Source organism: Nomascus leucogenys, chromosome 25 (assembly GCF_006542625.1).
Source record: "Nomascus leucogenys isolate Asia chromosome 25, Asia_NLE_v1, whole genome shotgun sequence".
In the NCBI taxonomy this organism is placed as follows: domain Eukaryota; kingdom Metazoa; phylum Chordata; class Mammalia; order Primates; family Hylobatidae; genus Nomascus; species Nomascus leucogenys.
Window position 1 is genome coordinate 22,196,683 of NC_044405.1, and position 27,463 is coordinate 22,224,145.

At 43.3% G+C, this 27,463-nt stretch overlaps 1 protein-coding gene across 4 annotated transcripts in view; it reads right to left on the minus strand.

Annotated features, from left to right (window-relative positions):
- Positions 1-27,463, minus strand: part of HLCS (holocarboxylase synthetase) — a 241,156-nt gene that overhangs the window by 120,092 nt on the left and 93,601 nt on the right. For all 4 annotated transcript variants that reach the window (XM_030806312.1, XM_012501910.2, XM_030806310.1 and 1 more), the window contains exon 6: positions 26,308-26,579. In XM_030806312.1, the coding sequence (XP_030662172.1) occupies positions 26,308-26,579 (272 nt within the window). The remainder of the gene's footprint in view (positions 1-26,307; positions 26,580-27,463) is intronic.

Here is a 27,463-nt window from a genome sequence, read left to right on the forward strand (position 1 = left end):
CAAAAGTAACACTTCAGTTTTAACTTTATACTTTTTATATAATTTGAGCTATTTTGTTCAAGGAAGGAGAGAAAATTGCGTACATTTAAGTAAAAGAAAGGAGACAAGGAAGGAAAACGAATAGACACAGGCACCACCACAGATGGCCCTTTATCAGGCTACTGTGACACATCCATGCAACAAGGGCTACCAAAAATGCTACATAAATACAATTTCCATCAATTTACACTGCTTTATTTTATACCATAGCACTTGAAAAAACTGTCCACAGTTATTTGCCCCCATTATAAAAATATTGACACTTTACACAAGGTTGGATTTTAGCATGAACATCCACATACCCACCGCCTGGACAAGTCACACACTGGGAGTTAATATTTGCAAAACATATATCTGACAAAGGACTGGTATCTGAGATATACAAAGAACTTCTACAACTCAATAATAAAATGACAAATACCCCAACTTCAAAATGGGCAAAAGATTTGAACAACATTTCACAAATTAAGAATGCCAGCAGTGTAATAAGTACAATAAGTGTAATCATCCTCAACAATATCTGTTTTCAGGAAAATGCAGATTTAAAAGCACAGTGAGATACCACCGCACACCCACCAGATCAGCTGAAAGTAAAAGACTGACCACACCAAATATTGGTGAAGATGTAGAGGACCACCTACCATTAACATTCTACTATACTTGCTTTAGTACATATCAACCTATGCATCTAGCCATTAATTCATCTTCTTGCTTTATGCCTTTCAATGTAAATTGCAGATATCCCCTTTAATATTTCAGCTGCACCGGGCGCAGTGGCTCACGCCTTTAATCCTAGCACTTTGGGAGGCCGAGGCGGGTGGATCACAAGGTCAGGAGAACGAGACCATCCTGGCTAACACAGTGAAATCCCGTCTCTACTAAAAATACAAAAAAATTAGCTGGGCGTGGTGGCGGGTGCCTGTAGTCCCAGCTACTTGGGAGGCAGAGCTTGCAGTGAGCCGAGATCGCACCACTGCACTACAGCCTGGGTGACACAGCAAGACTCCGTCTCAAAAAAAAAAAAATATTTCAGCTGCATACCATTAACTAGAGTTCAATATTTTAGTTTTTATGTAAAATTGGCCTACATTGATATGTTAAGATCTGCTGGGTTTTGACAAATGTGTATACCACCGCCACTCCCAGAAACGACCATTCTTCTAATTTTCTCCCACCATAGATTAGATGTGTCTGTTCTTCAATTTCATAAAATGTAATAGCACAGTATGTACTCGTTCATGGGATGTTTCTTTCACTCTGCATGTTTTTGAGATTCATGCAAGTTCATTCCTTTTTATTGCTAAGTAGTATACCTTTGTATAAATATGCTACAGTTTATCCATTCATCTGTTGGTGGACATTTAGGTTGCTTCCAGGTTTTGGCAATTACAAATAAAGCTGCTATGAACACAACGTACAGGTCTGCATAGACATGTATTTTTGTTTATCTTGGGTAAATATCTAGGGGTGGGGTTACAGGGTCATAGGTAAGCACATGTGTTGTTTTATTTAAAAATTGCTACACTTTTTTTTTTCAAAATGGTCATATCATTTTATATTCCCACCAATGTTCAGAAATTACAGTTGCTCTACATCTTCACCAATATTTGGTATGTCAGTCTTTTCATTTTCAGCTGATCTGGGGGATATGCAGTGGTATCTCACTGTGCTTTTAATCTGCATTTTCCTGAAAACAGATATTGTTAAGGATTATTACACTCATTATACTTATTACACTGCTGGTATTCTTTTTTTTTTTTTTTTTTTTGAGACAGAGTCTTGCTCTGTCGCCAGGCTGGAGTACAGTGGCACAGTCTGGGCTCACTGCAACCTCCACCTCCCGGGTTCAAGCGATCCTCCTGCCTCAGCCTCCCCAGTAGCTGGGACTACAGGCACGCATCACCACACCCAGCTAATTTTTGTATTTTTAGTAGAGACGGGGCTTCACCATGTTGGCCAGGATGGTCTCGATCTCTTGACCTTGTGATCCGCCTGCCTCGGCCTCCCAAAGTGCTGAGATTACAAGTGTGAGCCACTGCACCCAGCCATTGCTGGCATTCTTAATTTGTGAAGTGTTGTTCAAATCTTTTGCCCATTTTTAAATTGGAGTACTTGTCATTTTATTACTGAGTTGTAGAAGTTCTTTGTATATCTCAGATACGAGTCCTTTGTCAGACACATGTTTTGCAAATATTAACTCCCAGTGTGTGACTTTTCTATTCATTTCCTCATCAGTACCTCCTGATGAGCAGAATTTTTCTTTTTAGAGACAGGGTGTCGTCACTCTGTCATCCAGGCTGGAGTGCAGTGGTGCAATCATATCTCACTGCAGCCCTGACCTTCTAGGTTCAGGCCTCCTGGGCAACTGGGACCACAGGCACGTGCCACCACATCCAGCTAATTTTTAAAATAATTTGTAGAAATGGAGTTTCGCTATGTTGCCCAGGCTGGTCTCAAACTCCTGGGATCAAGCTATCCTCCTGCCTTGACCTCTCAAAGTGCTGAGATTACAGGCATGAACCATTGCACCTGGCTAGAATTTTTAAATGAAGTCTAACATCACTTTTTATTTTATAGTTATTGCTTTCTATAATCAGTTTAAGAAATTTCTTCCTAGTCGCAAGTCATGAAGATACTGTTTTCCTTTAAAACTTTATGATTTTTCACTTCTGTATTAAGGTCTATGATTCATCTCAAATCAATTTTCGTGTATGAGGTGAAGTAGAACACAAGATTCCCTTCTTTTCCTATATGGAGCACATATCTACTTATTGTATCACCAGTTCTTGAAAAGACATTTCTTTCCCCATCGGATTGCTTTAACACCTGTCTCAAAAATCAAAGGCCCTAACACAGTGAAACTCCATCTCTACTAAAAATACAAAAAATTAGCCGAGTGTTGTGGTGGACACCTGTAGTCTCAGCTACTCGGGAGGCTGAGGCAGAAGAATGGCGTGAACCCAGGAGGTGAAGCTTGCAGTGAGCCAAGATCGCGCCACTGCACTCCAGCCTGGGCGACAGAGCGAGACTCCATCTCAAAAAAAAAAAAAAATCAAAGGCCAATAAGGTGCAGATCTATTTCCAGGGTATTCTGCTCTATTGTTCTATTTTCTTGTTAATGCCAGTACCGTATAGCTTTGATTATTGTCATTTTATAGTAAGTCTTAAAGTAGTATGACTTCTCCACCAACTTTGTTCTAAATTACTTTCTCCATTATAGAACTCTTGCATTTCTATGTACATGTTAGAATTAGTGATGACATGGTGGCCCATCTGGAGCAGCCACTGTGGGGACACCAGCTGCAACGGGGGAGGTGTGGCCAGGGCTGCTGCACTCCATGGAGCTGGCATGGGCCAGGAATAGGCGGGAGACCTGCCCCTTACCAAGTTGGCTGGGCAGGAGCCTCATGCTCCCAGGTGCAGCTGCGGCCACCCAGCCACGGCTCTGGACCCAGGCATCTCTCAGGGATCCAGGAAGCACCCCTGGTCCCTGCAGGCTTGGAAGCGCCTACTCCCACTCCCTGGCCTCTCCCCACTCCCAGCACCCACTTCAGTGCAAAGTTGTAGCCAAGTCCACGTGCTGTCATGACCCAGCCAAGTGTGCACATATGCGGAGTAGCCAGCACTCCCCTCCCCCACTGGTGCCTCAGCCCCCTCTAGACTTTGGTCACCAATGAACGCAGGAGGGAGGCCAGAGGACTGAGTGTGACTTTGCATAGGCCTGTGGGTGCCCCTCAGCATGGACAGCTGGGCACCACGGACAGCATGTGGATGGCAGCAGGAGGCAGACAGGCTCCTAAGCAGGAAGAAGCGGGTTCCTGGTGAAACCACACCTTCAAGCCTGAAGCCTGGGCTCCAGGCTGCCAGTTCCAGGTGAAGTCCATGGCCAGGAGTGAGAATTTCATTGACGACTGTTTGGCCAGTCGGATGGTGCTTTTTCCAGGACCAGCCAGGGACACCCATGGACCAGTCACCACACACTTCCTCCACTGTGACAACATAGAAAACCCCAGATTCAGCCACTCACACTCTCCTCAGGAAGACCCCGCTGAGAGCTGGACACACGTCGGGACAACCTGCCTGCAGAAAGGAGCTACCCACCACAGGTCTCCTCTTTGCTGAGAGCTGGACAGATGTTGGGATAACATGTCTGCGGAAAGGAGCTACCCACCACGGGTCTCCTCTTCACTGAGAGCTGGACAGACGTCAGGATAACATGTCTGTGGAAAGGAGCTACACACTACAGGTGTCCTCTCCACTAAGAGCTGGACACTCACCGGGATGACCTGCCTGCAGAAAGGAGCTGCCCACTTCAAGTCTCCTGAGAGCTGTTCTGCCACTCAATGAAGCTCCTCTCTGCCTTGCTCACCCTCCAGTTGTCCACATACCTCCTTCTTCCTGGATGTGGGACAAGAATTTGGGACCTGCCAAATGGTGGAGCTGAGAGAGCTGTAACACAAACAGGGTGCAATGTCCCCCTGCTTGCCATATTGCAGGTGATGAGGAGAGAAGAGATGCAGCCCCTCGGGGAGCCAGACCTAGGGGCTTCCCAAGCCAGGGCTGTGACACCCTCTTTGGGGCTCTGCAGTTCCTGGCGTCTCCAAGTTTCTGGATGCCACCGCATTCCCCTCGTCTAGGTGCAGGTGCCTGCAGCAGAAGCCACTTGTGGTACATCTGATCTAGCCTCAGCCTTGCACGGAGGCAGCACCTGTGCCAGGGCCTGGAGCTGCCTGCCCCACCGCAGCAGCCACTGTGCACTGGCCTGGCTGTGCACAATGGCCAGACCCCAAGCTTGCTCGTTCACAACCCCTCGCCAGTCTGCGCCTGGCTCGCCCTTGGCAGGCATGGGATCCAGGCTGAGAGTGCGAGCCAAGTGCAGCCTGCCAGGGCTGAATGAGCCCAGCAGACCCAAACAAAACTCAGGCAAAGGTACCACCAGCCACAGAGGTTTCTGGCTGGAAAAGCAATACTCTAAGGATCCTGTGACATTTTCGTATACATTTCTACAAAAACACCTGCCGTGATTTTGACTGAGCTTGTACCAAATTCGTACATCAACTTACAGCAAACTGGCATTTTACCAATACTAACTCTTCCAAACCGTGATCATGGTTTCTCTACGTAGGTCTTATGCAGTTTCAAAACAGTTCATACTTTCCCTTGTGATTTCTTGCTTGACCAATAGACTATTTAGATGTGTGTTGTTCACTTTCTAAATATTTGTGGGTTTCCTAGATCCACTTTTGTTACTGATTTCTAATTTAATTCCATGGTGGACAGGGAATATACTCTGTGATGTCAATCACTTTAGGCTTTTGGAGACTTCTTTTATGACCCAGCACATAATCTACCTTGGTGAACATACCAAGCACACTTGAAACAAGGTGCGTTTGGTGAGGTGTAGTGTTCTGGAAGTATTGGGTATCAGGCAGGTGAAAGTGGTTGAGAGTGTTATCCAGATTATCTATGTTTTTCATGATTTTTTGTTAGCTGTTCCATCATGGGCTAAGACAGCATTGCTGAAATCTCCAACTATGACGGTGGACTTGTCTATTTCTTTTATTCTGTCCATTTTTGCATCATATATTTTAAAGCTCTGTTATTAGGTAAATACACATTCATGAGTTGTTATCTGTCCTCTATGAATTACCCCTATTGTCACTGTGAAATATCCCTCCCCACCTTTTGTACTTCTTTGTCTTAAAGTGAATTTTGTCTACTGTTTAAAAAGTCACTCCAACCTCCTTAGGCTGTTAATGTGGTACATCATTTCCTATCCTTTTACTTCTAACCTGTGTCTTTATAATGGAAGTGTGTCTTGAAGAGAACATATACTCAGGTCTTGCTTTTTAAAAAATCCATTCTGACATTTTCTGCCTTTTAATAACAGGGCTTAGTCTATTATCATTTAATGTAAATATTGATAAGGTTGAATTGAGTTAAATCATTTGGTTAATTTTTATTTTTTTCTCTCTTTTTTTTGTTTCTAGTCCTCTTTTCCTGACTTCTTTTGGATTTTTTTTAGAATGGCATTTTATCTATTGGCTTTTGAACTGTATCTTTTGCCTTATGTGTTTTGTGGTCATCCTAGGGATTACAATGTACATCCTTACCTTTTATATCAACTTAGCATTAATATTGTACCATGTCAGATCAAATGCAGAAATGTTACAATCTTATAGGTCCATTTATCACCCCTTCATTGTTCCTTTATGCTAGAGTTGTCATGTATTCTACCAATAAATGTAAGACTATGTAAGATGATACTACAATTTTGCTTTAGGTAGATATATGCGTGTTGGGGGAGTATATTTGTCCAGATAGCATTCCTTCCTAAAGACTCAAGTTTCTCTCTAGTGTTTTTCCTTTCTCCTTTTGAAACTTCCTTTGGCATTTCCTTCCAGCAGACCTGCACTATGACACATTATCTTAGTGTTCTTTTACCTGGACATGTATTTTGCCATCATTATTGAAACATTTTGTTGGATAGGGAATTCTGGGTTGACAAGTTTATTTTCCTTGAGTCCTCTAAAAATATTGTTCCACTCTCTTCTGGCTTTAATACTTTCTGAGAAAAAGTCCACAGACATTCAACCCATTGTTCCTCACTGCATGAAATGCTGTTTTCCTCAGGTTACTTTCAGTACTTTTTTTTTTTTTAAATCTTTGGTCTGCAGCAGTTAGACTATAATATGCCTAGATGTATTTTCATCATATTCATCTGGCTTGGAGTTTGCTGAACTTCTTGAGCCTGTAAATTTATGTCTTCTGCCAAACTGAGGGAACATTTGGCCATCATTTTTTCAATTTTTTTCCATCTCTCCTACACGTACATTAAACATTCTGATATTATCCATAGGTCCCTGAGGCTCTGTTTATTTTTTAAATCTTTTTCTCTCTTCTTCAAATTAGATAATTATTACTGTCTTATTTTCATGTTCATAGAACCTGAGAACATGAGGATGATAAAATTACATTCACTGTGGCTAATCATTGAAGGGTCATTGTGGACTAGACAGAAGCTAGAAGAAACATACAAATCTAATTTTAAAAGGAAGTTGTACTAACCAGAGATATTCTATCCCAAGTGAAATTCAAGTAAATAAACGAAACTGCTACTACTGAGCATGTATTAAAGGTCAGAAATGGTACTGGCACTTTCATACTCACCATTGTATTTCATTTAGATCACAGCTCATTAACAAAGGCATTACTGTCCACAATTTACAGACAATAGTACAGAGGAACAAAAAAGTAAATTGTCCCACTAATTAGCTCAAGAGCTGAGACTTTAACTTAGGACTCCCATTATAGCTCTACCACTCATCTCATTAAAAAAATAAAAAATTAAGAGAATCATCAAGAGTTAGACATATTAGCTAGCCTGATTTTCTTTTGTAATAAGATTAGTATACAAGTAGATACTGGAAGTATGGGGAACATAGTACATTATGATTTCAGCAAAGCATCTGTCAGAAGTAATATAGTATTACGAACTAACAATTAAGACTCTTAAGACAGATAAAACTCTTAAATGCTGCTTCTACCACTTACTCTTTATGTCACTCTGCCCAAGCATTTAAACTCTCTAAGCTATAGCTTCCCCCTCATCTCTTTAAAGGGGAACCATGATGATAACTATCTCATCAGGCTTTAGTAAAGACCAAATAATAAAAATCTACAGAATGCATTTAGCATAGTACCTGTCACATAGTAAATGGTAAATTAATATTAACTATTATTATTAAGGCATGATATCTTTTTGGACAAAAAACAATTTTAAATAATTACATAATAATGAACTATTATGAAGTATTGTAAACAACAGTTATTAACCCCATCCTATTCAACTTCTGTCAATGTCTGCTTTGTTTTATAATTCACCAAGTATCTTCCAGAAAAGAAAGATTGTAATGGGGTCACTACAGAATTATACAGAACTGCTGGCTCAAAAAGAAATATGCTTATTATTTATAATAGGAAATCACCAGCAATGACAAGAATGCATTCATAGAAGACTGCTTAAATAAATTATGATAGACTAATCTTGCACACGTAGTGTAGGAGGAAATAAAAGACTAGAAGGAGATACACCAAAAGATTAACATGATTCATATCTCTTCAACTAATTAACAAACATCTTAAATATCATTTGGGAAAAGATTACATTTTTTTCAACAGTATTTGGATTCAGATTTCCATTTTGGAATGGGGTGGGTTTATAAGGAGCCATTCTGGGAGACAGAGCTATCTCCAAGGTGACTGGAAGGGGATGCCTCAAGTTATAAGAGCTCAACAGACCAGGCACAGTGACTCACACCTATAGTCCCAGAACTTTGGGAGGCCAGGAATTCAAAACCAGCCTTGGGCAAAAAAGTGAGACCTTGTCTCTACAAAAGCTACAAAAAATTAGCCAAGCATGGTGGCACGTGCCTGTAATCCCAGCTACTCAAGAGGCTGAGGTGGGACAATTGCTTGAGCCCAGGAGTTTGAGGCTGCAGTGAGCCGAGATTGCACCACTACACTCCAGCCTGGATGACAGAGCAAGACTCCATCTCTTAAAGAAAAAAAAAAAAGAGCTCAATAAATATTTGACTGAACAAATGGTAGGAAATTGCCCAGTATCTGGTGCTCAGACATATCCACAACACCGCGTAGGGCATTCAAGCCCTCTGGCCCCTGAGGTGCCTGCCAGAGTTTGGACAGACATTTGTTTGTCTGATTTAAGGTTTAGTAGAAGTCAAATCCCTCATTCCATTCCAATGATGACAACATGGTGCTGGAAACATTTGTTGCACTTCATGACAATTTTCCAGGTATCAACAGTAAAAATAAAAACTGCCTGTAAACTTACAATGGTGCTCTATCTCCACTGCCTGGAACAAAGGTTCCAAGAAGGCCTCTTAGCAGTTAGGAAACATGCTCATATTTTGCAACAGAAAGAAGGGAAGGGGAGGGAGGAGAAGGAAGAAAAGAGAACAAGATCTGAAACAAAGCTAGAGAAGGCATTTTAATTGAGCTAAAAAAAAAAAAATTCTAAAAGTAGCTCCACATCAGAGATTCACAGCCCAGGTTTGCAACATCTAAGCTTCTTGTATTACCTCAATGGGCATCACAGAATGCAAAAAAAAAAAAAATTATATTACCTTTCATCTTGTTTCCATTTATAAAAGAGAAGATACCATAGGTTGTTTCCAGAAGTAGAAAGGGTATTGAAAATGAGTCTGAGAAAGTCAGACTCTGTCTCAAAAAGAAAAAAAACAAAAATATAGGCAACAGACAAGCATCCTCAAACATGAAATAACAGAGAATATTGCAAAGATGAGCCCTTCTTGAAAAATCCACCTGACAGTGTAATCCAATCACTCAAATGATGAATCGAAGTGAAAAACTCAGGAATGGAGAAGCTGTGCCAAATAAACTCATCATGAATAATAAAAAATTTTAAGGCTAACATGCCAAGGGACTTACGGTTGCAGATGAGAATACAAACATTATAGATTATGACAAAGTAAAAATTGTGTAAGGAATAAAAGTCAGGAAGAGGATGAGGAGATGGGAAAAATAATTACTCTGTTCTTCATTACAGGGAGTCAATCTATTCTCTACTGTCCAAAACTCAGACTAAGCAGATTGTGCCTTTACTGCAAGAGACAGTAAATTCTGAAATGATTATTAACCACTTACTGATTTTCATAACCTCCTTTCTTAATTTTAGAGGGTTTTTTTTTAAAGGAACTGCAATATCTTTTGCTGAAAATATATTAATCTGACTGAGGTTTGGCATTCTTCTGTTTCACTTCAGTTTCTTTTTCTGATACTTTTGATTAAAATTAAATATTATCATTTTAATGCCATAAATAATACGTTGCCATTCTCTTAAAATTCCTTCTTTGTAAGTGTGTACAGCCTGTCTGGTTACTAACCTACCCATCTTTATACAGAGAGGTTAGAGAGGCGTGTCAACCATCTAATGATAATAGTAGTTATCTATAGATGGAGGGCTGGGGAGGGCAATGTTTGTTTTCTTCCTTACACTCTTTGTATTGCTTGAATTTTAAATAATAAATGTTTATAATTTTCATTTCAAAAAAAAAAATGAGTAGAAAGGATGAAAATAAAAACCAGGAAAGCAGGGAGATTGCCACGACTTGCAGAATCCACCTCAAACACTCCACCAGGATTCCAAGCATATCAGACCCCACACTCCAATTCCACAGCAGGTTCTATACCATGTTAGTAAGTCAAATGAGCTTTAACAAAACATTGAAATGCAAAATGTCAGCCAAGACCTCATCCAAGACCACTCCACATCTGCCCAAACTCCCCTTACCCCTCCCAGAGCACTCCTTAGGGTGTGGGAACCGAGAGGCATTTTCCACCACAGCTGAGTTCTTCACGCCACTGTATCATCCCCTCCTGTGTTCTGGGTGTTTGGGTTGGAAGCGATGCCAGCAGAGGTTTTTTTTGTTTGTTTGTTTGTTTGTTTGAGATAGAGTCTCACTGTCACCCAGGCTGGAGTGCAGTGGCGTGATCTCGGCTCACTGCAACCTCCACCTCCCAGATTCAAGCAATCTCCTGCCTCAGCCCCTCAAGTAGCTAGGACTACAGGCGTGCACCACCATGCCCGACTAATTTTTGTATTTTTAGTAGAGATGGGGTTTCACCATGTTGGCTAGGCTGGTCTCAAACTCCTGACCTCAAGTGATCCGCCCATCTCGGCCTCCCAAAGTGCTGGGATTACAGACGTGAGCCACCATGCCTGGCCCAGCAGAGATTTTTTTCTCTGATATCACTCAGCTGTAATTGGAGACATCTGAACACCCACCTGGATCATCACCCCCACCCCCACTCCAGGAGCCACTTTGTCTAACAGGGGCATGGAACTCATTCGACTTTCCCTGGGTTCCAGAAGGAAACTCCAATTACTCAGCCACCACTACTGCTAGTGTGGGAAGCTGGGAAGCACGGAATGAAGCTGAGTTATGAATCATGCACACACAGACAGCTGTCGGGGGATGCATGCCAACCAGAGGGGCCACACATATTCCATGTTGATGGGACAGCACCTGCAAGAGGCAGAGAGAACTTGTAACAGATCATATGAAATCCCCATTGCTGTAATTCCTTTTTGGAACAGGGCAGGGCATAAAAAGAAGTAATCCAGATGATCAGCCAGACAGACATGAAAAGAAAAGAACTGTCCTCGGGCCAGCACAGTGTCCGAGTTGGAAGGACACTTCCAGCTTTGGTGGTCTTGATGTCCATACCCTGAGGAACCTGGCCTCTGAGAAGGCTCCCAGGACCCATGTGGACAGGGGGGCTCCGCACCATTTTACTTGAAAGGGGGCTTTACAGGCATGGTGGTGCACGCCTTAATCCCAGCTACTAGGTGAGGCTGAGGCAGGAGGATCACCTGAACCTGGGAAGCAGAGGTTGCAGTGAACCAAGATTGTGCCACTGCACTCCAGCTTGGGCAAGAGTGAGACTCTGTGTCGGCCGGGCGTGGTGGCTCACGCCTGTAATCCCAGCACTTTGGGAGGCCAAAGCAGGCAGATCATGAGGTCAGGAGATCGAGACCATCCTGGCTAACACGGTGAAACCCTGTCTCTACTAAAAATACAAAAAATTAGCCGGGCATGGTGGCAGGTGCCTGTAGTCCCAGCTACTCAGGAGGCTGAGGCAGGAGAATGGCATGAACCCGGGAGGTGAAGCTTGCAGTGAGCCGAGATCGTGCCACTGCACTCCAGCCTGGGCAACAGGGCGAGACTGCGTCTTGGAAAAAAAAAAAAATGAAGCCACAGATCTAGTACAACCCTCTAATCTCACAGATGAGAAACAGACCCAGAGAGGCTGGGTGATTCACCAACATCGCACAAGCTGCTGTGTCAAAATGGCAGGCAAGAAAGTTATGGTCTGAGATTTTGTTTGTTTTTTGTTTGTTTGTTTGTTTTTTTTGAGACAGAGTCTCACTCTGTCGCCCAGGCTGGAGTGCAGTGCTGCAGTCTCGGCTCACTGCAACCTCCACCTCCTGGGTTCAAGCAATTCTCCTGCCTCAGCCTCCTGAGTAGCTGGGACTATAGGTGAGTGTCACCACACCCGGCTAATTTTTTTTCTTTTTTCTTTTTTTTTTTTTTTTTTTTTTTTTTTAGTAGAGATAGGGTTTCTCCATGTTAGCTAGGATGGCCTCGATCTCCTGACCTCGTGATCCACCCACCTCAGCCTCCCAAAGTGTTGGGATTACAGGGGTAAGCCACCATGCCCGGCCCAGTCTGAGGTTGTTGTATTTCATTTTTAGGTAAATTCTGTATGCATATATTATCCAATTTTAAACTGAAAACTCTATTAGCATCAAGGTGACCTCTGGAACCAAAGGGCAAAGAAAGAGGCAGGTACTGACTTCCCCATCATACCTCCTTCTCATCTCCTTGCCCTTCCACATCCAGGGAAAATCCTTCTCCGCCAGGCAATGACTTCATCATTTCCTTCTCACTAATTTGAATACTCTTATGGGAGAGCCAAACAAAAAATGAAAATGATGAATGACTCCTTGTGCAATGCAGAAAAAATGTGGCGTTTGGGATCTCACAGTGATGGAATACCCCTCATGCAGAAACAGAACATGCTTCTCTCCAAAACAAAAAGCAGAAACAACAAAGGTATTTCAGAGCTCAGAGGGTGTTTTGCCAAATGGTAGGTGTGTAAAAGATTTTAAAGGGGCAGGTGAAAGCAAATCAACTCTCACCTCCAAAGCAGGTAACTGTTTTATTTGAAAGAAAAACAAAAGTTCCTTTAAATAAGCCACAAAGCTAAGCCAGGGGAGAAAAAGAAATAGGAGAGAGGGATGCCTAACAAGTAGGAGGAAAAATACCTGCTGGGTTATCTGGCACATTTATTTTAAACATCTACAGGTTTTGACTAAAACGTATTTTTAAGCCGGAACTCAGCCTCTATCTGCACACCCCATGTGTCCAGGTGACTGGTCAGATCTCAATTATCATGAACACTAACTTCTAAGAATATCTAAAAAAGTTTCTACTTAGAAACTACTGTTAAATCACAATCCAAGTTTGGGCAATGCTGCTTTCTTATCATAGATTTCTTACTGCATCAGAATCTTGAAACATGTTCTCAGGTTTTATTTGCAGTTTCCAATGTCGGTGGCTATCAGCAGTGCCGTGTGGGGAAAGCACCTGTCTTCCTTGGTAGCTTAAGAGGAGATTAAACCAACTCTTGGTGGCCACCCCACTCTGTGTCAGAGACTATGCAATGGGCTTTCCACAGCACCACCTGCTCTGACCTTCCCCACATGAATGGCTACTGGGTCCAACCTGCAGACTATGGCTGAACGACGGATGAACAAATGCACTCAGACACAAGAATCCAGTGAAAGAGCGGGCTAGGGGACCGGGCCACCCACAGATATCAAGGAGGGTGCTGTAAAGAGTCAGCAGCCACAGCCCTGAGAAGCCGGCACCGCAGTCATTTATTCAGTATAGATTTAATGACAAAGGCCTTGAGTCAACACATTTGTGGGCAATTCACATGGTCACCCAGACCCAGAGAGAGTAGTTCTGCGTGTGGATGATTAAGGGCGAGTTTCCAAGGCCTAAGTAAACTAACTTATCTAGATCAGTTTATTTATATCCCCTTGGTATCTAACCTAAGCTTTCAGGCACCAGTTAAGAGAATCTGGCTGCCTTCAGCCAAATCCTTCTCCAAAGTTTTGTAAAACCTTCCGGCCTTCCAAGGTTTGCATCTTCTACAATTTTTCCCACCACCCTGACCAATCTCCTACAAATGGCATTACCATGAGTGGGCATTATTGCAGCTTGTCCATTTTAAGATGAGATGTCATGGAATTTGCCCCAGGCCAGCAGCCAGTGAAGCTCCAGAGCCTGCCCTGCTTTCAGCATCCCATGCAGCCTTGCCCAGTGGTAAACCAGACTTCCAATAAACTCAGGCTGGTTATTCCAAGGTCATGTCTTTGGCCCTCCTGCTAAGGAATAATTCCTTTACAGTCTATAGACTAGAGTGGAAGCAGTTCCAACCATCAGCAGATTCAGCTCACTACTAAACTACAATCAACACACTTGGATTCTTCTCTAAGATAAACCTGAACTAGGGGTAAAAGAGTGTAGAGAAGTCCCTGTCACCCTCTTTATTGATTATCTTTTCTAACCCTAAACCTTGCCTTATTGCCTTTTGTGGTCTTTTATTGCTTGTTTAAATAAAACAGAAGCATTTGACAAAATGAATACTAAATGTAGTTACAATCAAGCCATTCTGCAGAGTAATAAACATCTGGGTTTGTTTTTAGAGCTTCAAGAGAACGCAGTAATGTCAGGTGCACGTGTTTCTGACTGTCACGGAAGGTTCAGGGGTTTCAGGAAAGTGTGGGTGATGCACAAGGCATATCCATGGGACTGTGAAAATGTTCAAAACACTGCAGATTTGGCTCTTTTGAAATGACTGTGAATTACCTGTGAAAATGATAATTAAAGGGTTAAGATTTCAAAAAAAGAGAAAGTTCAATGAAAAAGAGACTTCCTTCACATATAAGAGAAACACAAACATGGACAACTGACTATGTTTTCTCATCTTTCAAAAAAAGTTGGACTAAAACAAAACATTTTTGGCACAACAGTAACCAACAACAAACAATTGGTTCTATTATGAGAAAAAAACTGTTGAAATCTTCAAACAAAAACTCCATTCCAAGAAAACACCTACCATGCCAGGCACAGTGGCTCATGCCTATTATCCCAGCACTTTGGGAGGCCAAGGTGGGAGGATCACTTAAATTCAGCAGTTCAAGGCCAACCTGGGTAACATAGTGGGACTCTTGTCTCTACAAAAAATTTAAAAATTATCCAGGCATGGTGGCTCATGCCTGTGGTCCCAGCTACTCGGGATGCTCAGGTGGGAGGATCACCTGGGCCCAGGAGGTTGAGACTGCAGTCAGCCATGATCAGACCACTGTACTCCAGCCTGGGTGACAGAGCAAGATCCTGTCTCCAAAAAAAAAAGATACACATATCACAGTCCTGAGCACAGACCACACCAATCTGTTTCATGGACGTCCATAGCACTGCTGCTGAAGGATGCATTATAAAGGCTAAAAAGAATTGCATACAAAGTTTAAATAATAATGAGAGTTCCATAAATATTAGCTATGTACTAAGAGTCTGGTGACATATTATCTCAGTGCATCCTCACCCTATCCAGTGAGGCACCCTGAAGGAGGGTCCAACATCTTCTCTATTCCCCATGGGTCCCAGAGCCTCACACAGGATCTTGCACACAGCTGGTGTGCCAGAGAAAGTAGTGAAGTAATTAAATTTTTTATTTTTAAGTAGACTATTACCAGCTACATGACACAGATAAGGAAATAGAGGCATAAAAGGTTACTGATTTTCCCAAGTTTACTCGTCTAATAAATTGGGATTCCAAACCAGGGCCAGCAGGACCCCATCCCAAGATCTAACTAATGTAAAATGAATGAACCATGGGCTGATATGCAATTGCTGCAAATACTTTCTACCCCAGCTCTCCTACCATGTTATCTACTTCTTTTTTTTTTTTCTAAAAGTCTCATATACCCTCAAAAGATGAAGACTGCCACCACTGAGAACATTCAAAAGATAGGTGCTGTTGGCCAGGCACAGTGGCTCAGGCCTGTAATCCCAGGCCTGTGGGAGGCCAAGACGGGCAGATCACAAGGTCAGGAAATCGAGACTATCCTGGCTAAGACGGTGAAACCCCGTCTCTACTAAAAATACAAAAAAAATTAGCCAGATGTGGTGGCAGGTGCCTGTAGTCCCAGCTAATCGGGAGGCTGAGGTAGGAGAATGGTGTGAACCCAGAAGGCGGAGCTTGCAGCGAGCTGATATCACACCACTGCACTCCAGCCTGAGCAACAGAGCGAGACTCCATCTCAAAAAAAAAAAAAAAAAAAGAGGGGTGCTATGGGTTTGAAAGAGCTTCAGCAGAATCCCTGCCATGGCTGGGCAGTTTGCCCTACCCTGAAGGAGGCCATGTTCGCTCCACTCCAGGTGACATTCACTCCTGCTATTCTGTGCAGTCAAATTTGGGATGCTTCAAGTTGTCCAACAGTAAAATGATATTCAACTGCAATAGACTGAATGTTTGTGTTCCCTCCCCAACCCTCTGTCAAAATTCATGTGTTGAAATCCTAGCCCCCAATGTGATGGTAATCACTTTTGCAGGTGATTAAGTCACGAGGGTGGAGCCCTCACTAATGGGATTAGTGCCCTTCTATCTGAGGACCGTTGAGAGCTCTCTCACCCTCTTTCTGCCATGTGGATACAAGAAGCCAGCAGTCAGCAGGGTCTGGTGGCTCATGCCTGTAAACCCAGCACTTTGAGAGGCCAAGGCAGGCGGATCATTTGAGGTCAGGGGGAGACCAGCCTGGTCAACATGGTGAAATCCTGTCTCTACTAAAAATACAAAAAAAATTAGCTGGGTGTGGTGGCACATGCCTGTAATCCCAGCTGCGCAGGAGGCTGGAGCAGGAGAATTGCTTGGTCCCTGGAGACAGAGGTTGCAGTGAGCCAAGATCCTGCCACTGCACTCCAGCCTGGGCCACAGAGTGAGATTCCGTCTCAAAAAAAAAAAAAAAGTCAGCAGTCTACAATCCTGAAGATAATTTGACCAAGCCGGGTAGCACCTTGATCTCAGACCTCCAGCCTCCAGAACAGTGAGAAACAAATTTCTGTTGTTTGTAGGCCATTCAGTGGATAGTACTTTGTTACTGCACCCCGAAATGATGAAGACATCAACATCAATGCTGAGAGGACACTGGGACGGCCTAGTTCTAATGAAAATGTCACCTAAATAAAACACATTATCACCATCATAAAATGGTAAACATCACAATAACTCTACCCTACTTGAAAAATCAGTTACAAAATATGAAAATAATCAATCAAGAACACTAAAAATTAAGGTAGAAGCTTCTCTGAAAAATACCAGGCCACAAAATAATTCAACTTCAGGAGCTTGGCATGTGAAAGGTTAACTTATTCAGGTGTTGAATTGGAACAACAAAAAAAATTTGAGGGAGAACTTGCCAGAATAACCCTTCAGTCACAACCGTTGCCAAAGTCAAAGGCCAAAGTTATATTTTAAACTTTAGAAGTAAACATTAAAATGAAGGTTTCTTAAAATTCTCCAATAATTTTCACTTTTAAAGTACCAAACTGACACATAAAAAAATTCATGCTAATTATCCCAAGCAATCAACTTCTTTAAAACCCTTTATTTCACAATTACGCTAATATCCCATTAATTTGGGACACTTACCAATGTATTTATTCTTTGCTCATTACCTATATGCACATTAAGAGTACACCAATAACACAATACAGGCATTAATATGTAAAACATCAACAAAAGCCATCTGGAAAGCTAATGAATAATCAAGGGATTTCAAATTAAACTACAGAATTTTCCCTTAGAATCTTTAGGACAACATTGTCAAGCTCAATCTATTCACTTCGCCTCCAGAATCAATTTTTCAAACTTTATGACAGGTCTAATCGCTTCCACCTGTGTCTCCAGCTTGACTCTTGACTGGCATGCTACCAGCCAGGGTGGAAATGTAGACAAAGACCCCTATTAGGATCCGGCTGTTTCTCTACTGTGAGGTCACTCAGCCATTAAATTAGTTCCAGCCCAATTTCTGTCCTCTCGGGCCTCAAATTCAGGGGAGGAGGGCGCAGAGTTGAGTCAGTTAGCAACACAGACCCAGAAGGGAAGAAAAGGGGGAAAAGATGTTTGGGACTGACTAGGTAGGTGTGCACAAAGCTGAAAAGCTGGAGTTGGCCCCAAACTCTGAAATCGAAATACTATCTTTCTCAAATGACTGCAGCTATTCTCCCCAATGCAATCCTGTCCCCCTTCCCATTTAAAAAAATATATATATATTTTATGGGATTGTGTTTCCTTTTCTTCTCCTTCATTTGTAGAAAGTCAACTGTCTCCCACACAACATTTCCTCAACTCACATAAGGCTGATTCACAAAACTAGCTCAGCCATCTAAAAGCACCGGAGGTCACCGAGAGATAGAAAGGCTGCTTGGTGGAGGCTCTGGTGTGGGCGCATCACCAGGTCAAAGGAGGTGAGCTGAAGGTGCCTGGAGAGCATCTAGTGTTCCAACGCCTCCGATCTCACAGCTGAAGACAGTAAGGCTCAGGGAGGAGAGACTGTCAAGGTCACAGAGCTAGTGAATGATAAAGTCTTCGTTCCAGCATTTTCCCTACTAGATTATGAGATCTATAGCATCAGGAACAAGGCCCAACACACAGTAACTGCAAAAACAAAAACAAAACCCCGCACATCTCTCGTATATCACTGTGCCCACTTCCTTTCTGCCCAAAGCCCTAATGCTCAGAACGGTGTATGCAACTTTACAAACTGGCACACGCACTAGGATCTGCTTCTGCAAATGCACCGTCAGGCATGGACGCTGCCTGAGCCGCCAGGACAGCTCTCCAGTGCCTAACACGGTGCCTGGCATACAGGAGGTGCTCCAGAACTGCTTATCCCATGAGGCAAAGAAGTCAAATCTAAGCCTGAAACATCAAGGGACTCAAACGATGACAAATGAGAAATCAGCATATTTAATAAGAAAATCTAAAATATTCTTTACAAATACAAAACCTCCAACCCTTGGCCAGCTCATTCAGGATGCACAAGTATACGAAGGAAATCAGCATAAGCAAGGTTATGCTCATCTGTTCACCACACATTGCAGTTTCACGTCATTTCACTCTCTGATGGAGACTTGGTATAAGTCAATCAAAAAAGATGCTACCGGCCAAATAAAAGATGATTCCAAAAATAGCACAATGACTCAGTTACCCCAAGCTCCTATGTTTCACCCTCATGCTGTCTCCAGAGGGTCGACTATCATTTATCAGGAGATTAAATGGAATGTGCCACACTCCCACCACATCAAGGCAGAGTGAACTCTGGGAGGGACTTTTCCTGCAGCGACAATGGATCTGCAGTGGCCGGTCCACACCCTCTTCCCTAGACCCCACCACCACCAACAGCTCACATTTTGCAAAGGGATTCCTGAGCTGTAGCTGTGGGATGTGAGCCTGGAACAAGAAGTTCACTGTCCCAGACACAGACACAGACACAGACACAGACTGGACCCACATCCCTGGGACTCTACCTAACTGGCTGAGCTAACTGCTCACAAGAAAACCTACCAGGAAATAGCACAGAAAAATAAAGGTCTCTGGCGTGAAACAAAATCGGCAATACACAGAGCATGGTGATATGGTTAGGCCCTGTGTCCTCACATAAATCTCATCTTGAATTATAATCCCTGTAATCCCCACAATCGCCGGGTGCGAAGGGAGAGACTGGGTGGAGGTAATTGGATCATGGGTGTGGTTTCTCCCATGCTGTTCTTGTGATAGTGAGTTCTCATGAGATCTGATGGTTTTTAGGTTTTTAAGTGTTTGGTAGTTCCTCCTGTGTTCATTCTCCTTCCTGCCGCCTTGTGAAGAAGGTGCCTTGCTTCCCCTTCGCCTTCCGCCATGATTGTAAGTTTCCTGAGGCCTCCCCAGCCGTGCTGAACTGTGAGTCAGTTAAACCTCTTTCCTTTATAAATTACCCAGTCTTGGGCAGTTCTTTATACCAATGTGGAAACAGACTAATACACATGGCATCCAGAAGGTGTTACCCTGACAATAGTGTGGAAAAGCAATTCATGGTCAGGAAGACATGTCAAAGAAAATGGCTGGGGCCCGGGATAAAGGATGAAATGACGTTTTCTAAGCAAATGAGTTGCGTGGCACAGCCAAGTCAGATTCCTGGGGAAAGAGCATCACTAATGGGGTTTTGACTTTTTACTCTGGGGGTGGAGGGGACTCAGTCATCAGCAAGCGGCACCCACATTGCCCTGTGCTACTTCCTCTCCCCAGAGTGCTCTCCCCTCTACTCAATCACAAACACGCTTCCAAATTTGTGGGGTGGAGACATAAGGTGAAGGCGGTGGGGGTTCATGCTCTAAGACCAGCCACTCACGTACCCAGAGAGATCAAAAGAAAGGTCTCTACACCAGTACCATGGTAGCTCAGCTGGATATGCAATCAAAGAAGAAAATACCATGCCCTCAAAAATCTGTCAGAAATCTCCAAATCCTCCTAGATGTGTAAACACCTAAAAAAAATTCCTCTAATTACCTTGAGTAAGCACTGAAACAAAAGCAGTGTTATAAGTCAAATAATTATCTTCACCTGTGATCCTAAATCTGGTAGACCCTGGCACTATCAGAAGGTATACTACTTTCAGGGCCTCCAAGTATTTTTCTTGGTAGTCTGAAAAACTGAAAGTACATGCCTGAGGGAGAATTCTAATTGTCTTCCAATGTCTACCATCCTTTCCTCCTTAGTGATAGAAGCCTGGTTTCCAGTTAGATCCATGGATGCTATAAAGACCACATTTATCTCCCAGCCTTGTTTGTAGGTCACATGACTAGGTCTTGCTCATAATACATAAACAAAAAGGCCATGTGCAACTTCTGTCCCTTGAAGAATGGGGATGTGGCTTCTTTACCCCTTCCTCCCACTTACTGGCTCAAGTAAGAACATAAACACTGGGATCGCCATCCTGGACACGTGCTAAAGGTGGCCAAGCAACTCAGCTGGGTCCTTGACACGTGAGCCAACGCACCAATGCTGGACTTCCCATCTCAGCCTATCTCACTGGCAGGAGAGAAAAATAAACTTCCATCCTGTTCAAGCCACTTCTATTTTCAGATATCTGTTGCACACAGTGAAACCTAATCCTAATTGACCTAGGAACCGGTACCTGAATCGGGGGTGCTAGGTCTCAGATTTTACGTATGCCACCAGAAACAAGGCCTAATAGGGAGGAGATGGGCAGGGGATCACTGGCAAAGACACAGGTCTCACAGGTTCTCGACTGCTGACTGCCGCAGCAAAACCTTTGATCGAGTCCTGACCTTCTGTATGTTGGGAGGTAGACCTGGTGTCTGTTAGAAGCTGTATCCTTACAGGAGACAGCTCTGAAAATTCAAAATGTCAGTGTTTGCCAGTCCTTGACACTCTCAGCAAGGTTCAATCAAAGAGAAATGATCTCCAACTAAAGCTAACTAGTCTCAAGAAAGTGGAAAAGAATACAAATTTGATTAGACAGGAGCTCTGTGTCAGCAACCAGCAATCTAAGTGAGCCTATGGGGGCTGTCCCTGCAGCCCCAGCAGGAGATAAGACAGATGCTTCACCACATAGAACCCAGAAGCCTTGTGCCAAAGATATGATTAAGGGCCTGGCCTTCCACCCAAGCTCACGGTTTCATTTGGCCCAAGGGAGTTGCTATTAAATTGGGAGGGAAAGGAATGGCAGAGCGTTGAGGCCTTTAAAAGACCAGAGTTTTTAGGCTGAAAAACTGTCTAGACAAGATCTTGATGGTTACTCACATGGAACCAATCAGAAGCAAACAGACTAGAGGGCTACTAAAGTCCTGAGAGACTTATATCTCTACAGAAACCTTAAGGCTGGCCTATAAAAAGCTCTGACTATTCAGTCCTCAAACAACACCCAGACCCCAAATCCTCCCAGGAAGCGGGTGTTGGAAGCCCATCCTCTCCAGCATCCGTCTCCGATGTGGTGCAGAGAAGACCCTTTCAGAAGGCAAAGCCATGACCCCAAAAGATCCCAGGCAAGAAGTTCCCGGAGGGCAGAACACGAGTTGCCAGACAGCAACAAGGAAACATAGTGGCCGCCAGTGCAGGGGGTGCAGGGAGACTTGATGGTCCTGATTTCTACTACAGCAGTGTGGCACATGTTGTGCTGGGGGCAGAGAGCTCATCTATTTCAGCTAACAGATTGCAAGACCTCAACAGGTACATCCGGCCCTAAAAGAGAAAACGGCACATCATCCAGAGATCCTGAATCTGATCGAGTGGAAGGAAATGAATGTCATACTAGGGCCGTCTTCCTTGAGGAAGAGGTGAGAGTTTTCTATGGAGGGGAAGACAAATGTATGTGGATATCTGGGACCTCAGCAGAAACTGCTGGCTGTTCCCCACTGTGTCCTTCCCCGTCTTCCTTAGGAATACAACTCCCAATTTTCAGCTGGTGCAGGTTCCATGATGGGGAAGGGTAGACGCAGAAAAAGAGATTTTTTAAATCATATGATCAAGATCTATATCTAACATAAACTTCACTTCTACTTCAGCCCATTAGGAAAGAGCTGCTCAATTACTGCAGAAATGATACACACAGACGAAGAGAGAAATAAGCATTGAGAGAACCTAGTCCATGGTTCTGAAAATTCTTCTTGTTCTGTCCAATTGTTTCATCAAAGTGATAGTCTCATCATGTTGCCCAGGCTGGTCTCAAACACCAGGGCTTAAGCAATTCTCCTGCCTCAGCCTCCCAAAGTGCTGCAATTACAGGCATGAGCCACAAAAAAAGATCCCACTTTTTTTTGACATGGAGTCTTGTTCGGTCGCCCAGGCTAGAGTGCAATGGCGCAATCTCGGTTCACTGCAACCTCTGCCTCCAAAGTTCAAGCAATTCTCCTGCCTCAGCCTCCTGAGTAGCTGGGATTACAGCAGCGCACCACTACTGCCTGGCTAATTTTTGTATTTTTAGCAGAGACAGGGTTTCACTATGTTGGTCAGGCTGGTCTGGAACTCCTGACCTCAAGTGATCCACCCACCTCGGCCTCCCAAAATGCTGGGATTACAAGTGTGAGCCACCGCGCCTGGTCGTATCACACATTTTTGATAAATATTCAGAAACAGGAACAATTCCACACACAGTAAATTCTGTTACCTAGAATTCTACACACTGGTGTAATACTAGTGTTTGACACTGTTTCGGTAATGACTCCAAAGCACTAAAACAATGGTCCCCAACCTTTTTGGCACCAGGGTCCGGTTTTGTGGAAGACAATTTGTCCATGGACTGGGGGTTGGGGAGTGGTTTCGGGATGAAACTGCTCCACCTCAGATCACAAGGTGTTAGTCAGATTCTCATAAGGAGCACACAGCCTAGATCCCTCACATGCACAGTTCACAATAGGGTTTGAGCTCCTATGAGAATCTAATGCTGCCGCTGATGTGACAGGAGGCGGGGCTCAGCCAGTAATGCTCACTTGCACCGCTCACCTACTGCTGCGCCACCCCATTCCTAACAGGCTGCAGACCACAGCCCAGGGGTCGGGGATCCCCGCACTAAAAAATAACATATGAGATTCACTGATTTGTTGAAAGCACACAAAAGCAGCAACTGGAAAAGAAGAGCTGCCAGTACACGTTACGTATTATTACTACCACAAATAGACTATGTTTCCGTAAGTATAGCTCGTTAACATGGTTTGGATTTGTGTTCCTGCCCAAATCTCATGTCGAATTGTAATCCCCAGTGTTGGAGGAGGGCCTGGTGGGAGGTGATTTGATCATAGGGGTGGATATTCCCCTTGCTGTTCTCATGATAGTGAGCTCTCATGAGATCGGGTTGTTTAAAAGTGTGTGACACAGCCCCCTTTGCTCTCTTCCTCCTGCTCCCATCATGTAGGACGTGCCTGCTTCCCCTTCACCTTCTGCAGTGATTGTAAGTTTCCTGCGTCCTCCCCAGCCATGCTTCCTGTACAGCCTGCAGAACTGTGAGGCAATTAAACCTCTTTTCTTTGTAAACTACCCAGTCTCAGTTCTTTATAGCAATGCGAGAACTAACTGATACACTCATGTAGGATCAAATATAGTTTTAGAAATATTTTAGTCTTATTCTTAGAATGTAACAAGCCATTTTGTGCATCCATCTATCTTGTGGTCCCTCTGACACCAAGATGACCTCTTCAAATGTCTTCGCCTTAAAAAGGCAACTGCCTCCCCCCACCAGGAATTTCTTCCCAGGTTCACTGACTCAGTAGGTTTCTGTGAGTAACTTCACTTCGTAGTGTTAGGAAGGAACCCCCAGGAACAGTGGATGCAGGGCATCTGGTAAGCTAAGGCCGCCAACAACCATTCATTCAGTATCAGCTCTGCACCAAGCGAGGGATTCATAATTAATAATCAAACCAAACAAGAAGAGAAACAAAGATTCCTAAACACCCTCAGAAAGGCCAAAATATTTTTTCCCTTTGTAAAAGTAAAAACTCTTAACCCTATGGGAGGTTCTACCTCTAGTGTTGGCAAGCTCAGCTTCAATGTCTGTCAAACACTTTTACAGACCCGAATTTCCTAAGGCAAAGGGTTTTTTTTTAAGTTTAATATCAAAAGTGAACTTCGTCATATCCAAGAATATTAAGGCAATATATTTATACACGTTCTTTTTTCACCCAAAAACACAGGCTGGACAGCGTGTGGTGAAGCCCAGCCCTCTGTGGATGTGCAGAAGCCTTGGCCCATCTGCACTCTCAGGGTGCATGCTGCCCTTTGGTGACACGCTGCCCTCTTGGTGATGCACTGCCCTCTTAGTGACACACTGCCCTGGCCACGAGCTCCAGGACCACACTTCCAAGGTTCCCAGATGGCGCTGACACGAAATATTCTCCAGTATTCTCCATAAAAACAACAAAAATGGCCTGGAAGTACCCGTATTTTTCTATCTGAACTTCACCTCCCCAAATCTTTTGTTCAATAACTTGTCTGATTCTTTTATTCAGAAAATATAACTATCACGAGTTATCCCTTCAATATAATAAAGTCTTCGCTTGAGTAACAAAGGATTATTACAGAGTTTGCAACAAGCAAGTGATGACTGTTCCATCTACAAGAACAGGCTTTTTCCTTTTCTACTGGGAATCAATGGATGTCAGGGGTGGGGTGGACGCAAGAGAGTTAAGAAACGCTGAAAAATAAAAGTACCTATGACAACGAAAATTAACTCAGTACACAACAATTGTTAATGAACACGGCTCACAGTTCCCCTCCCAGTCTGCCCCCATTGCTCTGAGAATCCTCCCAAACGATTCTGCCAATGCCTCTAATACAACACATATACTAAAACTGCCATTCTGATGACTTTAAGTGTGACAGTCAAGAAAATGCTAAAGTTGGCTCATCATTTTATATCAATATAGCATTAAATTCCAGAAACTATTATTAAGAAAAAGGCCAAAATATTCCCATACATTGAATTATGCATCTGTCTAATCATGTGATCCCATGAGTGAAATGCCTAGAAACTGTGAATCCAGTTATTTTTGGAATATTTCACGCCTTAAATTTCGACCCCACATTGAGGGAAGGCACTTTTGTTATTCCCTCCCTCTATAACCCAATTTTTTAAACTAAAATAGTATTAGTGCTATTGAGGAGTTTTAAAAAATTCCTTTCATTTGTTTTCTATTTTTTAATCTTTAATCAGAGTCTACATAACAGAAGGAATCAAAAGGAAAACCTGCAGTAAGAGTAAATTTCAAATATCCAAATGGGGTTATCGACTGCTTAAAAAAGGTCTGGGGGTTGGGCATGGGTGGCTCATGCCTAAAATCCCAGCACTGTGGGAGGCTGAGTCAGGAGGATCACTTGAACCCAGGAGTTCAAGGCCAGCCTGGGCAACATGGCGAAACCCTGTCTCTACCAAAAATACAAAACTTAGCTGGGCATAGTGGCGTGTGCCTATAGTCCCACCTACGTGGAGGCTGAGGCAGGAGCAACCCTTGAGCTCAGAAGGTTGAGGCTGCAGTGAGCTGCGATTGTACCACTGGACTCCAGCCTGGGTGACAGAGCAAGATCCTATCTCAATCAATCAATCAATCAATCAATGTACTGGATAGCAATGTACCAAAAACACTTTTCAAAATACAAAGCTCTGACCTTTTTCAATTTACACAGCTTAGGTGTCATTCAAACTTCCTATTCAAATGCCCCTGAAAAACATCCTATATTAAATGTCTAACACTGATTGTAACTGCACAAAAGAAGAATGATAACCTGAGCAATAACGCCACCGGTTAAACATTTTTTTCATAATATTCGTTTATCAAAGAACATTCTGAGGGCCTGATTCAAGGAAGCAAGACACAAAGCACAACCACCTTTCATTCCCATAAAAAACAAACCTGTGATCAAAGAACTTCAATTTCCTTTCCCACAATTTAACTCTTCTAGGACAAGAGTACTTCCACCTTGCTAATAGGTCTGGTCAAATGTATTCCTCTACAACTCTATCCCCTCCCCCACTATTGGTAAGAGAGGATGATCAATGGAACAGGATTCCTCTGAGCAGATGCAGGCCTGCTCACACCTTACCCATCCAGGAGACGCATCGTCGTGGGGGTCACTTCGGCAAACAAAATTACTTTCCCCAACCGCTTGGTCTGCAGATTTTGGCGATAGATCTCTAAGTTGAAATGTTCTGATGAGAAGGCCTCCATGTTGGTCACCACAGGTATACAAGATGGGGTTATTTCTACTTCAGACACATAGGATGAAACAAATCTAAGAGAGAGCTGGCTGGATTTTATTTCTCCCTCGGAGTCCACGTGTTTCCCAAGCCACTGCATAAGAGGATCCCGGATTTCCTGTGTCATAAAGAAAGAAATGAGACGGTCGTAATTTAGCATTACATTAGATCATGGTAGCTTTTCCTTATAATGCCATTTTGGTAATATGAGTACTTCCTAATTCATGACCAATAAAACCTAGATTAACATATCCTATACATCTAAACGATTAAACAATATGATAATCATATACTTCGTATGCTTATACTATAAAATAAGCTGTTCAGAAACCAGGATCCAAGAAAATAAGTTCAGTTCATGATTACACTTCCTATCTTACATCTTACATTCTGTCGTGATTTTCAAGATTCCCCTCCAGTCCAGAGTTCATAAGTAGCTCTCCAGTCCTCCGTGCATTTTACGGAAAACTTTTATCTTTTTGCCCCACAAAGAAATTCATTATCCTATCTGCAAAAACAACAACAGAAAACGCTGGGCGAAAGAAGTCACAGAACACAAAGCACTAAAATATAAGAACACTCGGTCTTGGCCTCACGTCTTAGAGAACCTCTGCTTCCTCTCATAAAGACAAGGCAAGTTGATCACCGACAAGGAAGACACTAATCTTCACAAAGGGAAAGTGGGGTACCCCAAAGCTGCTTTGTTTGCCCCAAATGGAGGTACAAGGAGGAGAAGGAAGGCAGAACCTAGAAGAGACGTTGTCCAATCCAGGCACAGAGCTCTCTATTCTACCCCCACAACCACAAGGCTGGAGGAGGTTCCCCAACACCAGACCTTAGAGGTCCCAGAGGCCTTCCTCCAGGGTGGTTTATCAGGAACTGAGGGCTGAGGGAAGTCATAATCTCAAGAGGCCTGCACAAAACTTACTAAGATCTCAGTCAACACAGATCCAGGCTCTTAGGCCATCCTCCTGCAAACACCAGGCCCTTCATGTCCCAAAG